Below are 26421 nucleotides of genomic sequence, written 5' to 3' on the forward strand. Positions count from 1 at the left end.
AAAAGTTCCAGAATCTGCCTCTGCATGATTATCCATGCATTATACACTAGATAACAGCATCACACCTCTAACAGAGGAATCTTGGATAACTTGGAGAGTAATTTTTTTCTTGTACTTATACTCTTATCTGCTTGCTTCCATCACTAGGTAAACACTGTTTCCCATAAAGGGAGAGTTATCTTTATTTGCTACTCTTTTAGTTTCTCCTATAGTCCTTAATCTGAGGTATTAAGCAAACAGTTATTTCCTCTATGCATTCAAGAATGTATCTGTATTTGTTTATACAGTGATAGATCAGTTCTCATTTGTTTTCAATCAGATTTCTACTATAAACTTAAAATTATTCTTTCTATGGACCTCCTAATTGTCTCCTGTACCGTAGCTGTGTACAAGTTTCTCTTCTAGCTGTCATCCTGGGAATTTGAAATAGATCAACTTTTTCTTTGTGTTTGTGTAGTATGTATGAGATTCAACACTGGGTTTGAGCATGTCACCAGGATTTGATAGATCCCTATCGAAGTAGTACTTTCCTTGCGTTTCCTTTTTGTTTTTCTGGTTTTTTAAAACAAACAAAAAACAAACCTGATGTTTTGTAAAACTTCAGACTATATTTACCGTTTCTTTCCTTTCAATCATAAAGAAACTCCTATAATACCACATTATTTTAGATGCTTTCTTTTTGCCTTCCATATTTCGCATTTTTTGAATAAAGAATTTGATTCTTATCTCTATACTTAAGACAAAATAATTCTTTGGAATGAAGAAACTTTATTATTATATGCTTTACAAATCAAATTTAGCAATGAATCTTTAACATGTTAAGTAACTGATTTCAGTAAGTATATTAAAAAGTTTTTCTGAAGTAAAGACTTTTTTTTTTTTTTTGGCCGCGTTGCACAGCTTGCGGGATCTTAGTTCCCTGACCAGGGATTGAACCCAGGGCCCTGGCAGTGACAGCACCGAGTCCTAACCACTGGACCACAAGGGAATTCCCTAAAGACAATTTTTTTTAAGTTTCAGAGTTTTCAAGGGTGTATAATAATGCAGAAAAGGGGTTCAGTGTAATATAGGCCCTAATCATATTTCCACAAATGCTGACTTACCTACCCTGCTATCTTATATAATAGCTCTTCTTTAAAAAAAAAAAAAAAAAGCACTTTTCTCAATAGGATTTTACTTAGAGAGCCCTTTAGCAGAAAACCCAGAAATGACTGCTCTAGCAGTTGAATCCTCCAGTGTTTTTGCAAAGTTTATCTTTTAATATTCTATATCATTGTAGATATAAAAGAATAATTTGGTGTTTTTCAAAATTGTTCCACATAACTTTAAATTAAAAAACATAGGCAACTTACTGAACTCCTGTAGGCTGTCTCCATCGGGTTTCTGTGGTTTAGGAGACCCCACCAGGCCAGTGCGTGCTGGTACGTCATACTGATCAGCAGCCAGCTATCCATGGCAAGAACTGACCACCTCGTGGGATCTAAAATTTAAAGGGGGAAAAGTGAGTTGTGAATTGCTAATGTGCTGACTGCCCCATTTTGCTTGGGAATTAGCGGGCATTTAGGACCAGTTTCTGTGGTCATCGGAATGTGGTTACAATTCCTTTGCAAGTGGAAGTATGGTGATGACATTACTAACACTTACTGATACTAACGTATTTAAGCATCAAAGGAAATTGCTGTTGTGGCCCTAAGTTTAGAACTCTTAGAGGTTGAAATTATTGGAAGAAAGACTTGTTTGGAAAATTGTAATGTTGCTCTATTGTGTTTAGAGAAATATTCCAAATAGAACTACAAGGCTGCTGTGCTGCATGCAGAGTTTGTTGAAATGTATCTGTATTGCCATTATGCCTCACTCAGCAAAACACTGACAGTTTTAAAGCATTTGCTTCTTTAAACTAGAAAACCAAAGGGTCACACTTAACCAAAAGCTGATGGCAGCATGGCCATTGTTTCCATTAAACCAAAAAGCATGTTAAATAATTGCATTTGCTTATTTGCAGCTGGCAGCCAGAGAGGCAGATTCCATTCCATGATGTGAGATTCCCACCACCTGTAGGTTATAATAAAGATATAAATGAAAGCGATGAAGTTGAGGTAAGTTTCCCCTGCCGTCAAGTTATTAAGCACTGAGGAAGGGGGAGCATGTAATTTGCCTGTGCCTTTTGTATTCTTTGTCTTTAACACTTTTCAATCTGCATTGAGGATTATAGCTCTGATGCATATGTGCTTTTGATTGCGCCATCTTAATAATGATTGGAAATAATACATTACTGATGCTTAAGTGTGGCTGCCTGAGCAGCACTCAGGGTGCAGCTTTGAAAGTCACCACTGATTTCCTTTGCCCACTAGTATTTCTTTTCCCCCTTCCCTCATTCTCTGAATCTTTTGTTTGAATAATATATTGTTAGTTTACAACTGTGTCCCCATTTTAAGTAAAATGGGTTAGGAAAAAATCATTCCGTAACGATAGAGCAGCATCCTAGGCTTTCTTTAAGTAGCAGAAAATCCTCCTGGGATGTTTGTAAAAACTCATCTGCGAATTTTAGTATATGCACATACAGGTAAAACATCTTTTCACAGGAGATGCTATGAACCAACTGCTTATGTGCCATTGATGTCTGACCAAAAAGTGCTATGGAGATGTAGCACATTGACAAAAACATTGTATTTGTGATTTCTCTAGCCACTGAAAATTGTTGTGGCACTTAAGGCACTTGGAGTCTGCTTTATGTTGTAGTTGGTCTATATAGTATCCTTTTCTTCCTCCCCCTTCATGTACTCCATTTTAAGCTTCTTCTCTTCTCCACGATGCCTTGTTAACAGTTGCAATTTCATGAGCATTTGTGGTATGATGGAAGCAGCTAAGAATCCATTTGTACAGGTCAGGTAAGGTGTACTAGGTCCTTGAATTCTTATTTCCTGTGCTAGGTACAGATGGTCAGCGAAACAGAAGAGGCCCCAGCCTTGACAAGGTCACATTCTAGTGAGGATAGCTAATATTATGGCAGTTGTAAGTCCTAGGAAGAAAAAAAGAGGATGAAAGGTGATGTAGGGGCAGGAGTGCTATTTTAGAGAGTGCTCAGAGAAGGTCTCTGGATGTCCAGGCCTTTGTTCTTTTCTCTACAGCTTTATAGTGGAAATAGAATAAAGTGCTATTTATTTACCAAAAATGTACTCAGTACTTACTAGGTGAAAGGAACTGGGCTTGGTTTTGTGACGGATCCCAGTAGGGAGCACAAACAGTGTCTGTACTTGAGGACCTTTAGCTGTTCACTTCCCCAGGAGACTACGAGCTTCCTGAAGTCAAGGACCAGGACTTTTGGTCTGTCTATATCAGAAGGCCTCATTATAGTGTTTGGATGGATAAAGGGGACTGTTTTTTCTTTTTTTCCCTCTCAACTGAGTCACATGCCAGGTGGTAACCAGTGAGATGCTGTTGCTACAGTGACCTCACTAACTGAGGTTGTCGCTCTAGCTAGAGCAGAGCTGAAAGGAATTGATGGTCGCAAGAGAGAAATGTAGGTTAAATCAAGTTGTACTGAGTCACTGTATTGTATAACCATTAACTTAGGTCTTTTGGTCTGTCTGTACCACGAACGCTCATAATAGTGATGAATAGAGGGGACTTTTTTCCCAACTTAGTCACACAACAGATGGGAACCAATGAACCACAGTTGCCAGGATGACCTCATTGTGTTACATAACAATTAACAAATAACTGAGGTTATTCCTCTGGCTAGAGCAGAGGTGAGAGGAAGTGTTGGGGGCAAGAGGGAAAGGAGGTTGAGTTAAGTTGTATTTCATCACCGTGTTGTGTTAACAATTAACTTCAGTAGTAAAACGGAGACGAGAGTTGGAGCCTTGAGTTGCAGGTCTTCTCTCCTATCCTCTCCTCCCCATCCTCCTTGTCCTCCCTGTGTTGTCTTTCTACTTCTGAGTATTTCTGTCTCTCTCTCCATGTGTCTCTTTTCCTATTAACCTTGATTTGCTAGTGTCTTCACAAAAGGTTCCATGCTGCACATCATAAGTGAACTGTGAAGTGGTCGCCAGAGAGATCAGTTTAGAAGAACTGATCCACAGTGTGTGAGAGCAGGAGCGTGGTATGCAGAGGATTGCCAGCGTGGAGTTGTCCATTTTAGTGGAGAGGGGACAGGAGACCAGAGAGTGACCAAGGATCTGTCTGTTTAGTTCCCAGGATACATGAATGCCAGGTGATATCTTTAGTGGGCTGAGTAGTCAGAGGCCTTACCCACTCAGTGACCATGCAGCCAGGAAGTAGGCCAGGGTCAGTAACTTCCAATTTGTTATTTGCTTATTAGAGTAAAACAAAGACAAATCTGTCTTTACATTTTTTAGATACGTTTTCATAGCTCACAAAGTACCCAAGGAAAGTATGCCCAGGTTTATGAATGGTCAGCTTTTCTTGAGCATTCATATTCAGATTACTGATTATTACTGAGGCAGCATAGAGAAACAGGAAAGCACTTTTTACAGGACTCTCCCAGGTAATCAGGTAGTTTCTGAGTGTGTGTCTATGTCTAGAAGTAGGGGTGCAATCTGGCTTAAAGTCTACAGCTTATGGGTTTGAAAGACACCTAAGGTCATTTTAAGAAATTTTCCTTGATGTCTGATAATTTATAGATTTCTGAATGATGTTAATCATGAAATATTCTATGTTGTAATTTTTGTGTAGGTTTATTCCAGAGCAAATGAAAAAGAGCCTTGCTGTTGGTGGTTAGCTAAAGTGAGGATGATAAAGGGTGAGGTAGGAAAATGCCTATTTAAATTTTTTTTCTTATGCTCTTTCCCTTTTCTAAAGCCAGGTATACTACATTTCAGTCTGGATTTCTATTTGAAAGTAATATCTAACTTGAGCATTTTATTTAAATGTTTACATGTTCAGTTTATTTCATGTGTTTGTTAGTTGATCAAATAGTTTTTTTTCCTCTAGAGAATTCAAAAACAACTGAATAGGTATAGCTTCTTGTTCTTACTTTAAACGCTGTGACCAGGAATGACTTTCATTTATTTCTCACAGTTTTATGTGATAGAATATGCAGCATGTGATGCTACATACAATGAAATTGTCACAATTGAACGTTTGCGATCAGTTAATCCCAACAAACCTGCCACAAAAGATACTTTCCATAAAATCAAACTGGACGTGCCAGAAGACTTACGACAAATGTAAGTTGGTATGCAAGAAAGGCTGAGAACTTAGAGGTGCTATGCAATTAATTTAAAAGAATATAAGTTTTCAAATAATAGAAATCAATTTTTAAATTCAGTGAACTTTGGCAAAAATGGTTTGCAAAAGTAGTGAAAAAAACATATTTAGCTTTTTCCAGTTATATAATCAAGCCAACATTCCACTTGTTTAAACTTACTTGGTTACATACATGGCTAATGTACATTTGTTTTCTAAAATACACATTGTTCATAGAATTTTAAGATTTTGAAACTGGTTAATACAGATATTCTGTCCTAAGTCACAAATCAGTTTCTAGGCAATGGAGATTTGTCCAGGTTTTTTCCCTTTTAGTTAGTATTTTCAGATAAATATGTAACAAGTAGAGCTTAAAGAAGCTTCAAAAGGTCATCTCTCTTATAATCCTTGATCTGAAGTAATGCTTAAAGACCTTTTAGAGAAGAAATTCCTTTTTAAAGATTTCATCAAGGGCGTATATTAAGTTTGATTTGGACATGTCACACTTTAGATAAACAGTAACTTGTATTTCACAATACATAGAAATCCTGCTTCTTGATTATAGAGATTGCATATGTATGTTTGTGCCTTCTGATTCTTATACATTTCCTTCTCTCCCTTAAATTGGTCAGCACTTTTTCTTTAGAAAAGAAACAGCAAAACAAAATTGGGTATCCTGTAGCTATCCCCAAAAGTGTTCAACAGTTGACTCAAGAAAATTAGTGACCTACCGTATGTAACTGAAATCAGGAAGCCTGCAGAGGAGAGTGGTTCCCCTAAAGATGTCACCTCTGGTCATCTAAGACCACCAGTAATCCCCTAAGAACATAACTGGTTTTTTCCTTTCTCTGTAATCTCATATGCTTGATTGGCCTGAGTATATCAGACATGTACAGCAAAGGAACTAAACTGTTAAATGGATATAGCATATTTTGCATAAATCAAGTTTAATATGAATCTACAATTCTACTAAGTGCAAATGTCTCTGCATATATTTGTACCAGTAGTTGGTAATCAGTCATCTGAACTTCACAGTGGATATTGGTTTTATTTCTAGGTGTGCCAAAGAATCGGCACATAAGGACTTTAAAAAGGCAGTTGGTGCCTTTTCTGTAACTTATGATGCAGAAAACTATCAGCTTGTCATTTTGGTGAGTGTGTTTGAGTTGTCTATTTTGGTGTATTTCATTTAGGGCATTTGCTTTGATAATAATGGTGTTGATTTATATCCTTTAGTCTATCAATGAAGTCACCTCAAAGCGCGCACACATGCTGATTGACATGCACTTTCGGAGTCTGCGCACTAAGCTGTCTCTGATACTGAGAAATGAAGAAGCCAGTAAGCAGCTAGAGGTATGTGGCTTTCCCTAGGGATGGTTGTAAGATTATCTAGAAATAACTGTGTGTTTACAAAACTTGAATATGGGCAGCTTGTCCTTTATTTATTGTTTCTTAGCAATTCCTTATATTCTATATTTTGAAAAATTAAATTGTGCAATGCATAATCATACTAAAATTTTTATGCCTGAGGTTTCAGAATTAAGCAGCAGTTTATGTATGCTAAGGAACTTCTGGCCAACTCACTTTTTACTAGAAGTTCATCAAAGCTGCTAATAAAATGAAGCAATGCTTCTTCCATATAACATGTTATCATTAAAGTACTAGAGAGTATTTAAATATCTAATCATATTCCTTTCATTATGTATGTTTATCTCTGTTTAAAAGGGTATAGAACTTCTTCATTCTAATTGGTTGTCACTCTTTAAAACTCCTGTCTTCAGATTCCTGCCAGAGGCTATTTCCCTAACTTACTATTTCGTCTCTTAAGGTGCATTTTATCTACTTTTATTAATCCTCCAATAATTTCCATCACCATACATTTATTTTCATTGATAACTATTTAGTACTTCCATCCATTACCATAGAAACTAAATGGATTTTAGTTTATTGTGCCAACTCAGGTATATTATTGTCAGATTCCAGAGTTCCTCATCATTATTCATTTCGTTAGAGGGAAAACACCATGCAGTTGAAATAGTAAAGAAAAAAAGGAGTTCCAAACTGCATTTTAAGAGAAAAGGTGACTACTACTAAAGGCTGTATTCTTGTAAAACCCTGTGAAACGTGCCACCTTCCAACTTAATATGTGATCGCTGAACTCTTAGCAGGAGAGGAGACATTCATATCTCCTTTTGCTACTTTGTTTTCCTTACGGCCATATGGAGGTCTATTTAATTGGTTTTTACTCGCATTCTTTCTTGATGTCCCTGTGTTCACAAGTTTGTGGTTTCTTTAGTGATTCTCTCATAGCTTTTAGGCCAGAACAGCCTCCTTACTTTCATTGTGAGTATTGTGGAAATATACTCATTTACCTCTTCTTAAACATCTAATTCTTCTTAAATGATCTGTTATCATACCTTTGGCTTATCATTTATCAGTGAATTATCAATTGAAAAGAATGAACCAGGTGAATGAACCAGGACTCAAAAAACATGACCTCTTGAAAAGTCCTAGGAATATTTGATACATTTTGTTGCTCTAATCTACAAAAAAGGATTTTATACTTTTAAAATTGTTTATAGTAGTTACACTCATTCATTCAAATTATCAGGTATGTTGAATAATGAGAAACTAGCATGCATGCCTATCTTTTCTCACTACTAATATTAAAGAGATCCACATATTCAGATACGAAATTTCCATTTTTCAACATGAGCCACTAATATGTTTGGTTTTCATTAATGGCATGCTAGAACTAAACATTAAATTTTGATAATACTATCTAAAGAGAGTGATTATCCACAAGTTTGAGGTGTCAGTATAACCTAGTTCAGTCATCACTGAATATTTTGAAAGAATTCATCTTACTTGTGGATCCAGATCACAAGGTCTTACAGACTCTGATCTCATTTTAGGTTGCAGGCACATATGTAAGATAAGCTGTAAGTCTTTGATACTCTGTGATCATTCAATTTAATTACTATACCAAAATTTTTATGATTCCTTTACTCAGGTTAGGGGTGGGGGTGGGAGGGTGTCCTTTTAATGTCATCACTTCATCAGAGGACTATCTAGACCCACAGTATCTAGTGATAAGTTATGTAAATGGCACTGTTTCTAGAAAAAAAAAATGTATACACACACACACACCGATATCCTTTAATAAAATGAAATGAAACACAACATTGTAAAGCAACCATACTCCAATAAAAATGAATTAAAAAATGAAATGAATACAATTTTCTGTAAAGATGGTATTTAAATTTTTTTTTTTTACTTAATTAATATTGAGTCTGTCAGACCCAGTGAGCTGGTTTTTATTTGGGAACATTTGATCTGCTTCTTAAGTATTACATTGATGTCATTGGTTAACTAAGGCAGCCTTGCAAATAGGTTTTCAAAAGTTACCTTGGAAAATTGTCAACAAGCCCTTTCCTGTTAACAAAAATATATCAAATGGCATAGACCTTTAGTGACCTAAAAAGTACTTACGCTGTGCGAAATATTTTCTTAAACCTGTTAGTTTCCAAGTGAAACTGATTTATAGGTCCCTGATATACAGGGTCAAGATAATTTACATGGCTGACCTAAATACAGTTGTCTTAATAGTCGATAAAGCATACTAATCAGATGTGTGTTTCTCTTCAGAGTTCAAGGCAACTTGCCTCAAGGTTTCACGAACAGTTTATCGTACGAGAAGATCTGATGGGTCTAGCTATTGGTACTCATGGTGCTAATATTCAGCAAGCTAGAAAGGTACCTGGGGTCACTGCTATCGATCTAGATGAAGATACCTGCACATTTCATATTTATGGGGAGGTAAATATTTTACTAAATAGTGTTTTTCTAAAATAAAAAATAGTATTTCAGCTGGCTCATCTTTTGTTGATTTAAATCTTTTCCCCATTTTTATTAGGATCAGGATGCAGTGAAAAAGGCTCGAAGCTTTCTGGAATTTGCTGAAGATGTCATACAAGTTCCAAGGAACTTAGTAGGTGAGTCGGCAATTGCTTTTGACACACACTACAAAAACAAAAGTTAGGTAAACAGTTTATTTATACCGATAGAATTCCATTTTCACTCACTTGGGGAGTCATTTAGCTGAAGCTTAATCTTTGAAATAGTCTATTACTACAGTGTACAAAAAATATTTGGTAAATACACTCAAAGATTACATTTTCAGAAGGTGTGCAAAGGATACTGCTTTGCTAGTTCAAACCTACTGGTTCCTGGAAGGATAAAGTTTGCACAGCCTCATCACTATATGTATTTATATCTTAAATATGTTTTTTTCAAAATTAATGACATTTGGGGGCTTTGTATAATTTGGAGTAGACTGGTATTTGATCTCTCTAATGGGGCTATAAAATGATAGCACTCTTCATTATCTCAGAGTTGAAGATCTGAGTATAGGTTACTTAAATCTAACAAGTTCCAAAGCTAGAAGTAATTCCGAATGTCTCTAGGGCTTTCTGCAACATCAACTGTAATTCTTCATTTTGACTTGAGTTGTTTCATGATCATCACCAATCATGAGTACCAGCAAATACATAGGAACTCTTCACCAGTGCTCTTAAAAGGTGCAGTTATCTTTAGTAGAACATATCAACAAAGTGCAGTTTTATCAAGAATACTACGTATGTTTTAAATTTATAAATAAAATTGGGACACACTGCCTATACATTTAAAAAATTTTTTTTAACTTGATATCATGACTGATTATACAAGGTAATGGATGCCCTTTGGAATGTTTAAAGAAGGAGAAGATAAGGACTTCCTATGCATTTTTTTTCACATACTTTCAGTTCTACTTAGCCTGCTCTTTTTGTCAGCATAGAATTATAAACATCTTCCTATGCCATTAAAAAACACTTGGAATAGTATTTTTCTCCCAAAGACAATTAGTTTGAAGATGAAGTATAAAAGACTAGTGAAATAATGCAGAATTATCTTCTCAACTATATACTACAGACAACTGAAGAGCATGACTGTGTAATGTTATTGAGGTAACTTGCACACCAGTTGTGTGTATGGGAAATGTGTGATTAGCACCATCCTGGTGACCTCAGGATAAGTGGGGCTGTGAATGATATTTACTTTCCTCTTATTTACAGTTTGTCAAGCAATTGCATACATTTTATAGTTAGAAAAGTTATTTTAAATTTAGAAAATCTTAGAAAATATAACTATTAGACAGTTTTTTCAAAAATTACTGAATAAAAACTAATGTGTCAGATTCACGAAAGTTCATTTTGGAGATGGCTTGATGATAGGGAAAGGTCTTGGGTGTAGGTGTTGGATCCAGATTTCAGCTCTACTTCACTTTTTGGTCGCTATTTGGCCTTGGGCAACTGACTTAGCCTCCTTGAGTCTACTTTCCTCACCTCTGAAACAAATGTGATCATAGTGTCTACCGTATAGGATTGTGATAATTAAATAGGAAGATATAGATAGATAGTTATAGATAAAGATATAATTACATAAGCTCTGGATATAGTAGGGGACTCTGTAAATGTTAGTTCTCTTTCCTTCCCCTATTCAAAACAATTCCAGTTCGGTAGAGCAGAATTATAGCAAACTGTCAGTTGGGAATTGGAAATAACTACGCAATGTAGAATTGGATTATTTGCTATTAAAAGTAGATTCTACCTGTGGTCTTACCTGAAGAGAAGAGGATCCCAGCAGTGACCTTTCACCAGAAAGCCTGATTTTCATTTTGTTCCTACCTAGTAAAATAAGACAGTTCTGTTTTAGAGGCTGTCTCCTCCAGCACTGGGAATGTTGGGAGTTTTCAGAAAGCGTTTTTGTATAAAATTTGGCAAGGCAGATCTATAGGGAGATGTCTAGTCAGTATTGTATGAGTTTTCAAGCCCCACAATATGACTTATGATCTCTCTTATTTCCCACAAACTCTCTTTGGTACGTACACTGATTTATCTTTCTTTTCTAAAAATTTGCTTGTTCTTCACCCACTTTGACAGTGAATTGGTCTAATAAGTGTTATAGACATAAAGAAAAAAACCGTGGGAAGACTCTCTCCTCCCTCCGCCCCTTTTCATTTGAAGGGAAGAAGAGCTGAAATAATTTGACAGAAAGACCTAAATCGGGAGTCCTGATTTAGTGGTGTCAGTTCTTTTCCCTGGCCACTGACCAGTCGAAAGAGGTTATGGAGGTGAGTGAGGCTGGCACACACAGCAGGAGTGCCAAGGCTATGCTGATCAGAAGGACCACAAGGTCGTGCTTTGACAGGGCTTTCCCTGCATTCTTATTTAGGATTGGCTCAGCAAATTTTCCATTCCAGTCTTTTTCCCCCATCCCCACCTCAGGTGAAATGGTGGGGCAGGCACATGATGGGCGTGGCCAGTGCTGGCTGCTTTAAGAACCTTGGGAGAGCCCTTGGAATCAGATGTAATTCACACGTAGATTTGTAGAATCAGTTGTTCTTAATATTTGTAATGTCTTGCTTTACACTAATGCATAATGATGGCTGTGAAAGCAGTCATTTCCCAGTTAAGTATATGATTAAATTTTATAAAATGAGAGAGAGAATCGAGTGCCCATTCATTACTGGTATTTGAAGTCTTTGGAGTTTTAACAGATGATACTGATGAAACCTAATCTTGAACTGGTTTTAAGCTTTTTCATTGTGGTTTTAAGTTAAAAGTGTGATTTCTTAATCTTTTACTCTGACTAATCCCTTTACCTTTTAACATACTAATATAATTTGTGAGTAATGCACAAGAGTAGTAGTCCGCTAACACATTGGCCTGAGGAATGTGTACTTTTAGATGTACGTATAGCTGCTTAAGCCACTTTTAAACTTAGAGTACCTTTTATAAATATGCCATATAAAATTCTAAAAATATTTGCCATGGGCAAAGAAGCAGATTTAAATCAGGTACAGATAGAATCGAAATTGTCAAAGAAAGAAGCGAATGTATTTTCTATTATCTGTCCTTTTCCTTAATTCCTTTTATAGAACTTTGCAGAAAGAATGATACATGCCACTATACCTGAACATTTAAAATATGCCCTTTTGTGCCAAATAAGAGCCTATCTTTGAACTGCCTTAAAAATTCAAAATTACCCGTATCAGTTCACAAGTATTATCAGTTCACAAGTATTAATCAACTCTAATACCTGACCAAAGGAGTTTGAACAATGATGACCTCATAAAATGGAAAGCCAGTTTGACTCTGTCTTTTTGAAAAGAGTCTCTGTTTTGGTTTTGAGATAGATAGACAGACAGACAGATACGGAGGAAGAAAGAAAGAAAGAATTGAAATTATATGAAATTTTATACGTATATATAAAATGTGATAGTTTATGGTGGGGTGTGCTTACTGGTTTGAGGTATGTGTTTTTAAAACCAAACATGAATTATTCATTTCTTACCTTAGGCAAAGTAATAGGAAAAAATGGAAAACTGATTCAGGAGATTGTGGACAAGTCAGGAGTTGTGAGGGTGAGAATTGAAGCTGAAAATGAGAAAAATGTTCCACAAGAAGAGGTATGTTTCTAGTGCGTATGTTTCTGGTTTCTCTAATAAAAGTAAAAGTCTTTTATTGTCTTATTTGACATAGTAACTTAGAGGCCTCCAATATGCACATAATGTGAATGTAAAAATTCTATCAAATTCTATCAGGCATGCCAGTTAATTGCAGTTGTAGATAACGGCCTCTGTTTATTCTCTAATGCTGTGATTGTGGATTAGTCACTTTAACCCCTTTAAGCCTTATTTCTTGATCTTCAACATGAGTAATCACAAATGTAAAAAAAAAAATGTCTGAAGCACTCTTCACATATTACTTAATGTTCCTGACAGAGACAAAATAGGGACACTAGTTAGGTTTTCTGGCTTTCATCCTTTGGCTTTTTCACTTTGTATGTCTGCTTATTTTGTGTGCTTTACATTTTTTAAAGTATTTGGGGTGGGGGGGTAAGGGTGTCCTCTTCTGTACAATGGTACTGTTTAAAATAAAATCCTTTCAAATTGCCATAATTTTCATATATTTCATAGTCTTTTGTCAAGGTTCTTTTAGCTGAAGTTTAATCTTTGTGCGTTTTTACTGCATAATGTTTGCATTCTGTAAGTTTGTTTACCAAGACTGTTTATAATAGTTTCTGTTCTTAAAAATATGATCATTGATACAATAATGGAGCTAAATAAAGTCTTAAAAATTGGTCCTTTTTTTTCTCTTTTGTGTTTTGTGTTTTTCACCAAGGAAATTATGCCACCAAATTCCCTACCTTCCAGTAACTCAAGGGTTGGACCTACTCCTTCAGAAGAAAAAAAGCATATAGATGTAAAGGAAAACAGCACTCATTTTTCTCAGCCTAACAGCACAAAAGTCCAGAGGGTAAGAAATAATTGTCACTTTGAATTCTACTAGAAGTAATTTCTTCAACCCAAATGTCACAGTTGGTGTTTTGGGTATTTTCTGTGGTTAGGCTCATAAGGCTACTCATGCTGTATTTGTTTCAAATCTGATTGCCAGCTTATGAGATATTACAAACCAAAGTGATAACTACTTTTCAGTTTATTCACAGTGACAAATCTTATGCTGTAAACATAAAATACAGGGTTGCATTTAGTGGTCACATTTTTCTTTTGAGGGTGGACTTTTATTTTTTCATGCTGTAGCTCTTGAAATTTTACAGATTGTAGTAGCTCAAAATGTACCCTCTGTTAGATACATAAGTTACTACTTAAAACCATATTTTTAAAACTGACTTTCAACATTTGAACTAACCTAATTGTTTAGAAATGGATTTAGAAGTCCTACAGTGAAAGTCCTGCGTTCAGGCTTCTGTGTATCGTTTGTTATAGTTAATGACATCACTTGCATTCCTTATACTGCTTTAGGTTTTAGTGGTTTCATCAACTGTAGCAGGGGAATCCCAGAAACCTGAACTCAAGGCTTGGCAGGTAGGAAAACATTCCTTGAAAAATACATTTTAATTTTATATTTGAATGTTTATTCCCCTGGTTAAGAAAGACTACAAATGATCGTCAGAGTTGGGGGATGTGGAGGAGTGTCTGTGGGTTCGTGGACCCATTGCCCTGGGAAAAAGCTCATATTCCTTCCTGCTGCTTATAAGGCCTTTCTTTCGCAGTCCCCTGACCAATATCATCTCTTACCACTCCTCTCCCTTGTACCTGAGAGAGGCTTGAGCCATACCTGAAGTACCTAGAGTTCTTGAAACGCTTCTCTGCTCTCTGTTGCTTCTAGACGTATGCACATGTTTTCTCTGCCTGGAGCACTCTTTTTCCTCCAACCTGCCACCTTGCTTTGACCTTACTCCTTGTGCAGCTTTCCTTGTATACTTTCCATAGGTCCCCTCCCCCTGACGGGCTCAAGAGCCTTTCCCCCTTTCATGCTCCGATGTGTTCACCCCTATCATAGCGCTTACTACATAGATATTTACTAGTTATCTAGTCACATTGTTAGTTCCTTGAGGGCAGACACCCGCCCTCAACCTGGCCTGTGAGAACTGTTTATGGGGAAAATATTATGACTCACAAGAGATTAAAAGCAAAAATGCCATTTTGTAAAGAGAAATATAACCGCAAGTGGATTGGATATTCCTCTCTGCTGGGCAGGCCAGTTCTCATCCCAGAACAGGAAATCACTTTTTCCTGGTGTCTGCTCTTGCCTTTCTTTGTCGTAATTTAACCATTCTGGTCCACTAGTAATGTGCTTAAATTAGAGTGGCACTTGGGTACATCAACAGTTTGGAAATGTTGAAAGGGAATTTTTTTTTTCATTATTTGCTCCACAGTTGATCAACTAAATCTGTGACATAGGGCTTTCAAGCTTATTTTGGTCATATGTGATCCAGGGGGAAGGGCATAGCATTTCATCATAGGGCATTTTGGAAAATAATATGGTTAACTGCTTTGTAACAAAGTTGGGGAAAAAACTCAACCGTCAGAAATGGTTTTGAGAAAAAGAGATCTGAGTCATAGGCCTGATTGTTTCCATAGTTCATATATTATTCAATCAAAAAAAAAATCCATGTGAAACCCATGGGTTTTCAATGGCACCTGATTCTTTAGGTGGTTGTTGTTGCTAGGAAGCAGTGCCTTGCTTACCAGATGGATGTCAGTCTGCAAGCAGTATTTCCTAATTGTTTAGTTTTGTACCCTATCAACAGCCATGTTCATGTGGAAGGAAAAAGAAAAAACCTATTCCAACCCCACATGCATGTAAGACGCTGTGTACTGAGCTCAAGCAAACAAAAGCAGCCCAGCAGTACCCACACCTATCAAATGAATGCTTTTTTTAAAAGAGTGATACTTGCTAAGCTTCTTGGCTTCTCACACCTAGAAACTTCACCTAGAGAATTCTAATGTATCTACATCAAAGCCACTGTGTGCTTTTCTTTAGTCACGTGTGACTATCAGTCACCATGTGAATTTCATCAGTAGCAGAATATTGAATTATTTTCAACTTTGAATGTCATAATTGCCAGCTATTAGTTTGCACAACTGGCCTAGGCTTCCCTATAACTGTGACAAGAAATAGTTTTTTTCTCATTTGTACTGATGGGCTAGAAGTATACATTTTTAGTCTACTCCTTTTTTAAAATCTATCCTTATATTAAAGTAGTACCATAGGGAGATCAAACTTTCCTGATGATTCAGTCCTTTACTATGTTCAGAGCGCATTATGGAAGTATATTGAAATGCTAAATTTTATGCTCATGGATGTGCCTAGTTTTTTTTTTTTCCCCCTCACAGAATAATTACTAAGTGCATTTTAATTTCTTATTCTTCTTGTTTGTGTTTTGTTTGTACTCTGTTGACTCGGTTAGCAAAGTTGATTTAGTTTCTACTTTTGTACCCTGGTATCTAATTTTGAATTATTTTTTAATGAATTTGATCTAGATAAAATCTGTAGTAAATGAATTAGAGTATTTTAAAGTATTCATTTTGTTTATGCTTCTCATGTTAAAGCTTATATAATTTTGAGTTACATAATTTATGAGTTTACCAACATTTAATAGTAGTGTTTATATCATAGTAACCTGATGCATTTAAGGGTTGCTATATTGATCTGTCCTTATACACAGTAGATGTGTAAAATATACCAACTACTTTTGTTTTTAGGTATTGGTTTATATTTTCAACAAACTTTCATGTACCTACTGTTTGTCAGACCCTGTGCTAGGGATTTAGTCATTATTTGCATTTTTCAGATTAATTCATCATTAATTTTATAGGATTATTGTTGCCATTTCTTTTTCAGGGTATGGTACCATTTGTTTTTGTGGGAACAAAAGACAGCATCGCTAATGCCACTGTTCTTCTGGATTATCACCTGAACTATTTAAAGGTGAGAACAGGAAGAACTTTAATGTCGAAACCTTTTGCACTAAAATATAAAAACTCCATAGTAAATCTTAAAGCAATTAAGTTTCATTCTAGCCTGTACATGATAATGAAAGACCTGTAAAAGATAATAGAAAAAAATTTTCATTTCGTTTAGCTTATTATATTCCTTCTGAAAACACAAGTCAGTTTTCCATCATTATAAATTTAAGGACCAGTATCCCAGTTCTCAAGAAACTCCCCTATTTCCCATTATTCTTCTGTTAAACCCTTATACTCACTTTAGACAATCCTGTCAAAAATACATTTCATCCCATTGATCCTTTCTAGCCCTTGTGAGTTTTTTCCAGGACAAATTTCATGTCTGTAACACTTGCCTTTGTTGTCCCTTTTATGTCATTTATCAAGGAAATCCCAGAGTTTCATGAAGTCCTCTGTTTAAATGTTTACCCTTCGTAATTTTCTCTATACTCTTATTACAAAATAGAAACAATTTGTGTCTTCTTATAAATGCACATTTTAGTTAGTATTTGTACGGTTATGCCTCCTCTAGCTTACAAACTGGAAAGCAGGAACCAGGAGGCTGCAAGGCATAGCAGAAAGAGCACTGGATTGGCAATCCAGTGATTTGCTTGTAGTCTCTCTTCTGCCATGAACTAGCTCTGTGTCTATAGGCAAATCACCTCCCTAGACTAGGTGCTTTTTAAAATTTCTTTTGGCCAAATGTTCTGTAATTCGATAAAATAGAATTTCACCCATGTCACTTTTATAATTTCTTCTTTGTATCCATATGTATCAAAAATATATTGTAACTGGTACTAAATAGTATTTTTAAAGTAACCCAAGTTTCTATTTTATTTATGATGCTATATTAATAAGAATTTTTTTGCTGATTTCTTAAAGAAATAAAATTAAATAATTTATAGTTATATGTAAATAAGGAAGAAAAATTCAGTAGCTCGGTACTTCTTATCATTCTTATGGTGGTCAGTTAATAATTGCAAGTGGGGAGGTTTCATCCAGCAAGGTTTGCATGGATAGGATACCCCATTGATTTGCTTATTCACTTTTGCTTTAAAGTGTGTTTTATGTGTAATCTGTTGTATGTGTTTTTCTTCATATTCTTAGCTTAAATAATTTTGAAGACCTGGAGAGTTAGGGTTGCATTGTATCAGTCCCTTGTTCTTTTGACTAATGTTCTTCCTTAGATCTTTTGATTTATTCTTCACAATTGAGTATCTTTTTTGGTTATCAGCAGCTGTCCTGTTGTTGCCATTCTTTCCATCACCAGATCTTCCCTCGAGTGGGCTTGGCATCTCTCACCAAAAGGTGACTGCTTTGCCCCAGTGGGATAACCTGGACTACCATTCTGTTTTGCAAGATACACCCATTCCATGAGCTCTAACTGTACTTTTGGAGTAAGCCACTCACTCAGCTGCAGTCTCTTCTTTGTTCAAGTCCTCTGTAAAACAAATTCTGGTTCAGAGCACAGATGAAGCTCATCTAGATTCTTACCTGCCCTTTTCCTGAGGCTGCCATAACCAAGATTTTAGGAACCTAGCTTTACAGAGGCTTCCCCAGTGACTGTTCATGTGGGCAGCCCCTATGACGGCCTCTGCTTGACTGAGACACCCAGTGCTACTCTAGTTGTGGGTCCAGTTCCCTGTAGCTAGTAAATAGATGCTTATGGGTAGATTGGAAGAAGAAGGGTTAGAATTGAGACTTCATCTGGATTTGACAGAACCCAACATATTGGAAGCATTGTGTGTGAGGGTCTGTTAGTGGACCCCAGGTGTATATTTTGATCAACTGACTATACTGTTCGTCATACTTGTCCTAGCAGAGTCGTAGTCTTTAAGAGGTTTTCAAGGCATGATATAAGATATCCAACTTGTTTTTGTCAACTATTAAATAGTTCCCCTATATAAGGAATATAAACATTTTCAGTTCATTGAAGATAATTGTTTCTTAATTGTATAGTCACGTCCAAAGACCTGCCGTAGTATATGTTCTTTGAAAGCAGAAGATGGCCCAGACTCAACGTTTTGTTAATTAAGATATTAACTGGCAAATCTATTTCAATTAAGATTATTTACAATGTGTGATTTTTAAGGTTAGCTGGTTAAACCTTAAATGTCATTTATCTGTATTAATACGTTTTAGAGTTGTTTTATTCAATATCCTATTATCAAGAAGTCCCAAAACTAGCATATTTGTGCCTTAGCAGATCTGTCGGATAATAGTGCCAAATTAAATAACTTTAAATTCTATCAGTATAATTTTAATGCTTAGTATTTTTGTTATATCTCTAATTCTGGACATCAATAATATGTTATCTATAGTAATTTTACTTTTAAGGAGACCATTCAATTTCCTGATAATTCTGTGTAACAGTGTTTACTATAAATTTAGAACTGAAATTGAAATATTTCCAGTATACTTTTTATCTGATGAAAAGGAGAAAGGTATTATTAAGTAAAATGTCAAACTATTTTTACTGTTATCTTGTATATTTTAAATAGGAAGTAGACCAGTTGCGTTTGGAGAGATTACAAATTGATGAGCAATTGCGACAGATTGGAGCTAGTTCTAGACCACCACCAAATCGTACAGATAAGGAAAAAGGCTATGTGACTGATGATGGTCAAGGAATGGGTCGAGGTAGTAGACCTTACAGAAATAGGGGGCACGGCAGACGCGGTCCTGGATATACTTCAGGTACAAACTAAGCATTTTACTCAGTAACTTTATCTGTTCCTAGACTTAATAGCTGCTAATCTCTAATACTCATTAGAACCCCATTATAACAGTTTCTCACTACATGGTTTCCAATTCACAGTGGGTCAAATTGTGTTGCAAGCGACATAGAGTAAAAACCTGATAATAACACATAGAGTTCACAGGGCAGGTGTGAGTTCTGTCCACGTTCTGGCTGGGGATAAATCTGCTTAAGCCCTTGTATGTTGATGACTTTCCTAAGGCCTTTCCTGATTTTATTACTGTATAGCCAAAACTTTTTTCATTTGTGTACTGTGGCTCATTTTTTGTCAGGCATGTGCTGGTCATACTTGCTGGATGGACTGTGTAAATCAGGGGTCTGCATCCTGTGGCTCGTAAGGTGATTTTGAGTGGCATGGCCAAAGTCAGCCCTAGGCACAGTCAAGAAGTAGGCGAAGTTTCTCTTTGCCTTCTCAGCTCTTCTTTCAGTGCTTCTTTCTTCTCTCCCAGTACCTTTCATTGAACGCTGTCCCACTGCCAGTGCCTACTGTCTTTCTTGCTCAACTGTGTATCTACTATGTAACTTGCTAATGATGGTATAAGGTATAATCCATCTCACAAATATTTGCATTTCAAAAAGGAACTCTTTAAGATGGAAAAGCCTTCAAGATCCACAGGAATGAAGCTATAATGGTGAAGCTATAATTGGTCATTAGCTCCAACAGAGGAAGAGAGAGAGGTAGTAGAGCTGATATTCTGGAGTGGGGGAGAGAGACACCTACTCCTAAGGCCAACCTTGAACCTAACCCCTAATCCCTCTCCCAGCAGTCTGTTCTTTATGCTGTTGAAGTCCCCCCTCACCGTGGAGCTCTTTTCCCCACTCCCATCCCTTATATCATTAACCCAGCTCCTCAGGCATAACAAGTTTATTACAATAAATCCTTTATAATGATCAATTATTCCAGTGGGAGTGGGAGGGAAGGTTGTGGACCAAGCATCAGGCAAGCATATCCTCATTCAGCTAGGTCCAATCCCTGATCACACAAGAGACCCTTCCCTGAGATAGTAGTAGCCATGGTGGCCACCTTTGCCACCCTCTCTGAGGTGACCAAAATGTATGCATTCCCCTCTGTCCCTGGGCCAAACCTTGTTAAAAGGAACCCTCTTTATAGAGGTTTTGTTGATCAAGGTATTGCATTTAACTGTTGTAGACAACTTTTCCTCCAGAGAGCACAGATGTTTAAAGGAGCACAGCTGTTAAATGATGTGGCATACTCAGGTTTGAACTTAGATGGCTAATAAAATATCTTTTATTTTTTTTAATGAGAACCAAAAATGTTTGAAACAAAAATTACCTCAAATATTGTGGAAACCTTCATTTTGAATTTAAGATAATTTGTTTTACAAAATGGAAGGTGATAATACTCTTTGGTGGGCTTATAAATTGGGAAGAGTAATGGATTACCCCTGAAACATCTCTGGAAGCTTCTGTTAACCTAACTTTTTTTTTTAAGTCGGACAACGGTATATAACTTTTAACTCTCGATAGGAACTAATTCTGAAGCATCAAATGCTTCTGAAACAGAATCTGACCACAGAGATGAACTCAGTGATTGGTCATTAGCTCCAACAGAGGAAGAGAGGGAGAACTTCCTGCGCAGAGGAGACGGGCGACGGCGTGGAGGTGGAGGAAGAGGACAGGGAGGAAGAGGACGCGGAGGCGGCTTCAAAGGTACAGAGGTTTTCATCTGTTAAGAAATGAAGGTGAATTGTAACAGCTGTCTGAAGTTCTATGAAGAACCTTGCTGATTCAATGATGTATTACCAAGACCCCCATTTCTCTGGTTTTGTACTGGTCACCATGGGAAAGGCACATGTAATTGGCAATATTAGACAGCCTTCCCTCTGGTTCACATAGAATAAGTATATGAATAAACACTGATAACTAGTTTCACTTCTTTGGGTATTCTAAACATCACATCTGATCATTAGCTCAGGTTGACCTGTAACAGTGGATGCAGAATTGTGATGCCTTAGAAATATTTTCTGTTCCTTGGTAGCATGCTAGATTATTAGCCAGTGTGTAACTGGAATCACTAGGTTGTTGATTCTATGTTAGATTCTGTGGTGGATCTAAATAAATTGAGGATGTGGGAACAAAGAACTTCCAATAAGCATGTCAGAATCAGTGACCATCAAACCTTTTAAAAACGTCCCTATAGGAAACGATGATCACTCCCGAACAGATAATCGTCCGCGTAATCCAAGAGAGGCTAAAGGAAGAACAGCAGATGGATCCCTCCAGGTAAACCTGTGTGCCTCTTTTCATCTAAATTGTTTGAGTTACAGTAGTTTGAGATTTATAAGTTAATTTTACTTGATTTTTAAACATGTTCAAAGGTTGTGAATTTGGTATATTGAAATATTTTCCTTTCAACATTACATTTGTGGGCAGTCTTAGTCCTTTGTGACAAGTATACAAAGAAGATTTCTCTAGAGAATATGCAGTCTCAGTATTTCTGAAGACTTTGCAGCCACAGTGTGACTTCAATACCACATTGGTGGTCCAACCCCCCCGCCCCCCCCCCACCAACTGCCCAAGAAAAGAAACATCCAGGAATGTACCCAGAGAGACTTGCGTCAGCCCTGTGGGTCCCTCCTCCCCTGAGTTGCAGGGATAGAGTGTCCTCTTTGAGTGGAAAGTAAGGGGAAAAAGGTGTCTGGCTCAAGGGTAATGATCATGATACACAGGGCACTGCATGACACTCAGCTGGTACATGCTGAATCGGTCAGCTGCTTATTTACAGCCAGCCTCTATTCTGAGAACCCCGTCTCAAGTGCTAATCACCTGTGCCGAACCCATTGTTAAGTAATTTTAAAATTACCCCTGAGCGTGTCCACACAGACACCTTTGCTGAGTGCTTTGTGTGTGTTTTATCTTACTTAATCTTTCAGCAGCCCCCTGAGGTGTAAAAAGTTTTATTATTCTGTTTTATAGGTGAGTAAACTGATGTTTAGAAAGATTGAATCACATAGTTGGCGTACGGTAGAGTGATATTTGAATACTGGTATCTGATTCCCAGAACCCATGTTCTCTTCTGCTGCTTCTTTAATTCTGAAGACTTAATCCAAGTAGTTAGGGTTCCTTCATGACTATGGACTATTGGTTTGGGACCAATACCCAAGATTAGTGAGAGATGATTTTTAAGAGCAGAAACTCCATGATGGAGTATTTCTTAGAATTCATATCGGTTGTAAGTAGGTGTTAACTGTTGGCTGGTTCTTAAGGACCAGCATAGAAAAGACCTTAGACGTAGATAGAGATCGATGAAATAATGCACACACATGTGCCTTACAGAGATGTAAGGCGTTTCTGTACCAGTTTTATAATTCCGCTCTTCACAACCCAACAGTTAAAACAGTCACCCAGGACCAACACTTAAACGCACCTTGAAATTACAGCAAACCATTTTGGGATTATATGTCACATTTGTACTTGAAGCAGATCAATATTTGTAGTTGTTTTAGGCCCATTTGTCAATATTATCTTCCTTTTGTACAGCATCTAGAAGTCTGTTAGCAGTGTTTTAAGTGTTCAGTGTTGGCACTTAAAATATTACATAAATCTCAGAATATTATTTTTTAAATTGTATTCATCTCTACACTCTTCCTGGGATTCCAGTTCTTCCACACATTAGTGTCTTCAAATTTCCCTGTACCATTCTTATTCTTCAGAGTTCAAGTTGTATGATCATCTCACTTGCCTCATTGAAGGCAAGTAAGTAGCCTTACTGAAGCTACTAGAAACCAACGCTCGTATTTTTTTTATGTAAGACAGTGGGAGCCCTCAGTGTAAGGAAACTTAATTATACTCATGATAGACATAAAGATGTCAACTAAAGGCTAGTTAAGAAGTGAGTTAGTTAAGTTGTTACTCTGGTAACATCAGAATAGGAAGACAGTAATTTGTGTCTCTCCTCCTGGGTTTCACAGTCTTTGAAGAATAACCCATTTTTTTTAACTCTAGTATTATAGACATGTATATTTTGCAATCAGTAATAGTAATTCATTTTAACTATTTGTTTCTCACTGTTTTGTTCTACTTAGAAGAAGACACAGTAGGATTGTGAGTTTTTATCTAACTTTGGACACAGTGAGATGACCAGTGTGTTCCAGTTAAAGAAGAAGAGTGTTTTTAAATCATAAACCAAATAAAGATCCTACCTGACCATAATTTCTTGCACTTCTTCTATTCTCACCCCCATATCCCCCTTTTAAGATGTGGAATTTACCCTTCGGGCTTAAATTTCTCGTCAGGCCAATTACAGATTACAGTAGGATATGGTCTGTGTATATAACAACTGTAACTTGTTTTAGATCAGAGTTGACTGCAATAATGAAAGGAGTGTCCACACTAAAACATTACAGAATACCTCCAGTGAAGGTAACCGGCTGCGCACGGGTAAAGATCGTAACCAGAAGAAGGAGAAGCCAGACAGCGTTGATGGTCAGCAACCACTTGTGAACGGAGTACCCTAAACGGCGTAATTCTGGAGTTATGTTCCCTATACCATTTCCGTAATTCTTATTCCATATTAGAAACTTTGTTAGGCCAAAGACAAATAGTAGGCAAGGTGGCACAGGGCATGAAATGAACACCAATTCTGTTAAGAATTTTATTTTTTGTCATATTGGCCATAAGCAACAGTTTTCAGATTTGCACAAAGAAAGAGATCTTAAAATTTTGAAACATTACTTTTAAGTAAGTAAGTATACTTAGCACTTCAGGACAAGATTTTCGTTTGGTTTATTTTTTAAATACCAAGCAGTGGTATTCTTTCTTAATTTGGACCGTTACCCTGCGTTGGGTGATAACTCACTGGTACATTTCAGTTTTTCTGAATAAATAGCATTTATGGTAATCATATTACACTTCTGTTTTCAGTCTCATACGGAAGGCCAATGACATTTCATGTCCTGTGTCAGTTTATGTTTTGGTCCACTTTTCCAGTATTTTAGTGGACCCTGAGATGTGTGTGATGTGACGTTTGTCATTTTCATTAGCAAAAAAAAAGTTGTATGATCTGTGCCTTTTTTATATCTTGGCAGGTAGGAATATTATATTTGGATGCAGAGTTCAGGGAAGATAAGTTGGAAACACTAAATGTTAAAAGATGTAGCAAACCCTGTCAAACATTAGTACTTTATAGAAGAATGCATGCTTTCCATATTTTTTTTTCTTACATAAACATCAGGTTAGGCAGTATAAAGATTAGGACTTGTTTTCGTTTTTGTTTCGTTGCACTGAAGTTTGACAAATAGTGTTATTGAGAGGGATGTGTAATTTTTCTATATAGACAGGAGAAGAAATAACTGTCTTTTCATTTGAGAGAGGCTAAAACATTTTCAGCTAGGAACAAATCTTCCTGGTCAAAAGTTAGTAGGATATGCCTGCTCTTTGGCCTGATGACCAGTTTTAAATTAGAGCTGTTTTTATTTTGTCCTCCCCAAGTTTTGTGAAGTTTTTCATATTTTAATTTCAAGCTTATTTGGGGGAGATAGGAAGGTCATTTCCATGTGTGCATAATAATCCTGTGAAGTACAGGTACTTTGTCTAAGAAACAATGGAAGCAGGTTAAATGTTTTGTAAACTTTGAAATATTAGGTCCAAATGTATAAGCAGAATTGGAAAGCAGACTAGGATTGGTTAACAAATGATACTTTTTTTCTTTAGTTTTTTGACATGTTGGATTTTGGGTTTGAGTCTCTGTTTTTTTTTTGTTTTTTTTTTTTGTTACGAACGAGATTTACAGAGGAAAAATATGTGAAGGACCTTCACTCTAAGATGTTTATTTTTCTTAAAAAATAACTCCAAGTAGGGGTACCACTGAATCTGTACAGAGCCGTACAAACCGAAGTTCTGCCTCTGATGTATTCTGTGAGTTTGTTTCTTTGAATTTTCATTTTACGGTTACTTTTCCTTGCATACAAATAAGCATATAAAAATGGCAACAAACTGCACATGATTTCAAGAATATTAAAAAGTCTTTTAAAAGTATTGCCAAACATTAATGTTGATTTCTAGTTATTTATTCTGGGAATGTATAGTATTTGAAAACAGAAATTGGTACCTTGCACACATCATCTGTAAGCTGTTTGGTTTAAAATACTGTAGATAATTAACCAAGGTAGAATGACCTTGTAATGTAACTGCTCTTGGGCAATATTCTCTGTACATATTAGCAACAACAGATTGGATTTTATGTTGACATTTGTTTGGTTATAGTGCAATATATTTTGTATGCAAGCAGTTTCAATAAAGTTTGATCTTCCTCTGCTAAATTGACGTTGATGCAATCCTTACAAATGATTGCTTTTAAAATTTTAAGATAGGAAAAGAAATCTATAAAGCGTTCTGTTACAAAATGTAACTGTATTACCATTGGAAATTTCACATGTCATAGGAAGTTAGCCGTTATCTACCAACTTTCAAGAACTTGTTCTTGTTTAATAAGGTGAAAAAAGTCAACAAAATGGTACAGAAGCACATTGTGCCATTACAATATGCACTAAGTCTCTTTTTTACAAAGGCTGAATTCAGCAAGGCGCTAACTTGCTTAAATGTGAATTACTAACTTCTAAAACTGTAATTTGAGTCACATGTTTTCAAACGGAGTTGGAGTTTATTCATATTACAATATTTGTGTGCTAAACGTGTATGTTTTTCAGTTCAAAGTCATGATGTTTTTAAAATCTTATTAAAGTTTCAAAAATCTGAAGATTGTTTATCTAGATGTAAATTTTTATTAAAAAGTTGCACTTATGAAAAAGCAAAAAATTAGTCTGACAGATGTTTGCTCCTGGTCTTAAATTTCTAAATATAACAAAAATTAACGATGGGGGGAGGTATTAATCATGCAAAGCATACATTATGCCTTGCAAATAATCTTTTATGTGCCCTTAAAAAGCAGAAAGGTAGATATTTGAAAATAATTCTACATATTCCCAGTTAGAGGATTTGAACACATTAATTACATAGGATGCTACTAAACCGTGTTAAACACATACTCCTGTCTGAGCACACATAAACTTACCTTGCCATTTGGAAAATATTAAATATGTCTATTTTGAAAAATGTTTTTTGATGTCAGTATCTCAGT

The 26421-nt window shown here is 36.3% G+C and overlaps 1 protein-coding gene across 16 annotated transcripts in view; it reads left to right on the top strand.

Moving 5' to 3' along the window:
* FMR1 (fragile X messenger ribonucleoprotein 1) overlaps positions 1 to 26040 on the top strand; it is a 37318-nt gene extending 11278 nt beyond the window's left edge. The window contains exons 1-16 of one of the 16 annotated variants that reach the window (XM_082376097.1): positions 1366 to 1501; positions 2003 to 2096; positions 4696 to 4767; positions 5041 to 5189; positions 6266 to 6359; positions 6445 to 6561; positions 8857 to 9027; positions 9125 to 9203; positions 12609 to 12718; positions 13434 to 13568; positions 14075 to 14137; positions 16461 to 16547; positions 19066 to 19261; positions 20811 to 20993; positions 21484 to 21566; positions 23639 to 26040. In XM_082376097.1, the coding sequence (XP_082232223.1) occupies positions 4753 to 4767; positions 5041 to 5189; positions 6266 to 6359; positions 6445 to 6561; positions 8857 to 9027; positions 9125 to 9203; positions 12609 to 12718; positions 13434 to 13568; positions 14075 to 14137; positions 16461 to 16547; positions 19066 to 19261; positions 20811 to 20993; positions 21484 to 21566; positions 23639 to 23800 (1644 nt within the window). In that variant the 5' untranslated portion in view covers positions 1366 to 1501; positions 2003 to 2096; positions 4696 to 4752 and the 3' untranslated portion in view covers positions 23801 to 26040. Of the gene's footprint in view, positions 1 to 1365; positions 1502 to 2002; positions 2097 to 4695; positions 4768 to 5040; positions 5190 to 6265; positions 6360 to 6444; positions 6562 to 8856; positions 9028 to 9124; positions 9204 to 12608; positions 12719 to 13433; positions 13569 to 14074; positions 14138 to 16460; positions 16548 to 19065; positions 19262 to 20810; positions 20994 to 21483; positions 21567 to 23368; positions 23496 to 23638 lie in introns of those variants that run through there. The other 15 variants (XM_082376104.1, XM_082376100.1, XM_082376103.1 and 12 more) reach the window with 15 other exon arrangements.
* The last annotated feature ends 381 nt before the right edge of the window (positions 26041 to 26421 follow it).

Source organism: Balaenoptera borealis (genome assembly GCF_965194805.1).
Source record: "Balaenoptera borealis genome assembly, chromosome: X".
NCBI classification, from domain to species: domain Eukaryota; kingdom Metazoa; phylum Chordata; class Mammalia; order Artiodactyla; family Balaenopteridae; genus Balaenoptera; species Balaenoptera borealis.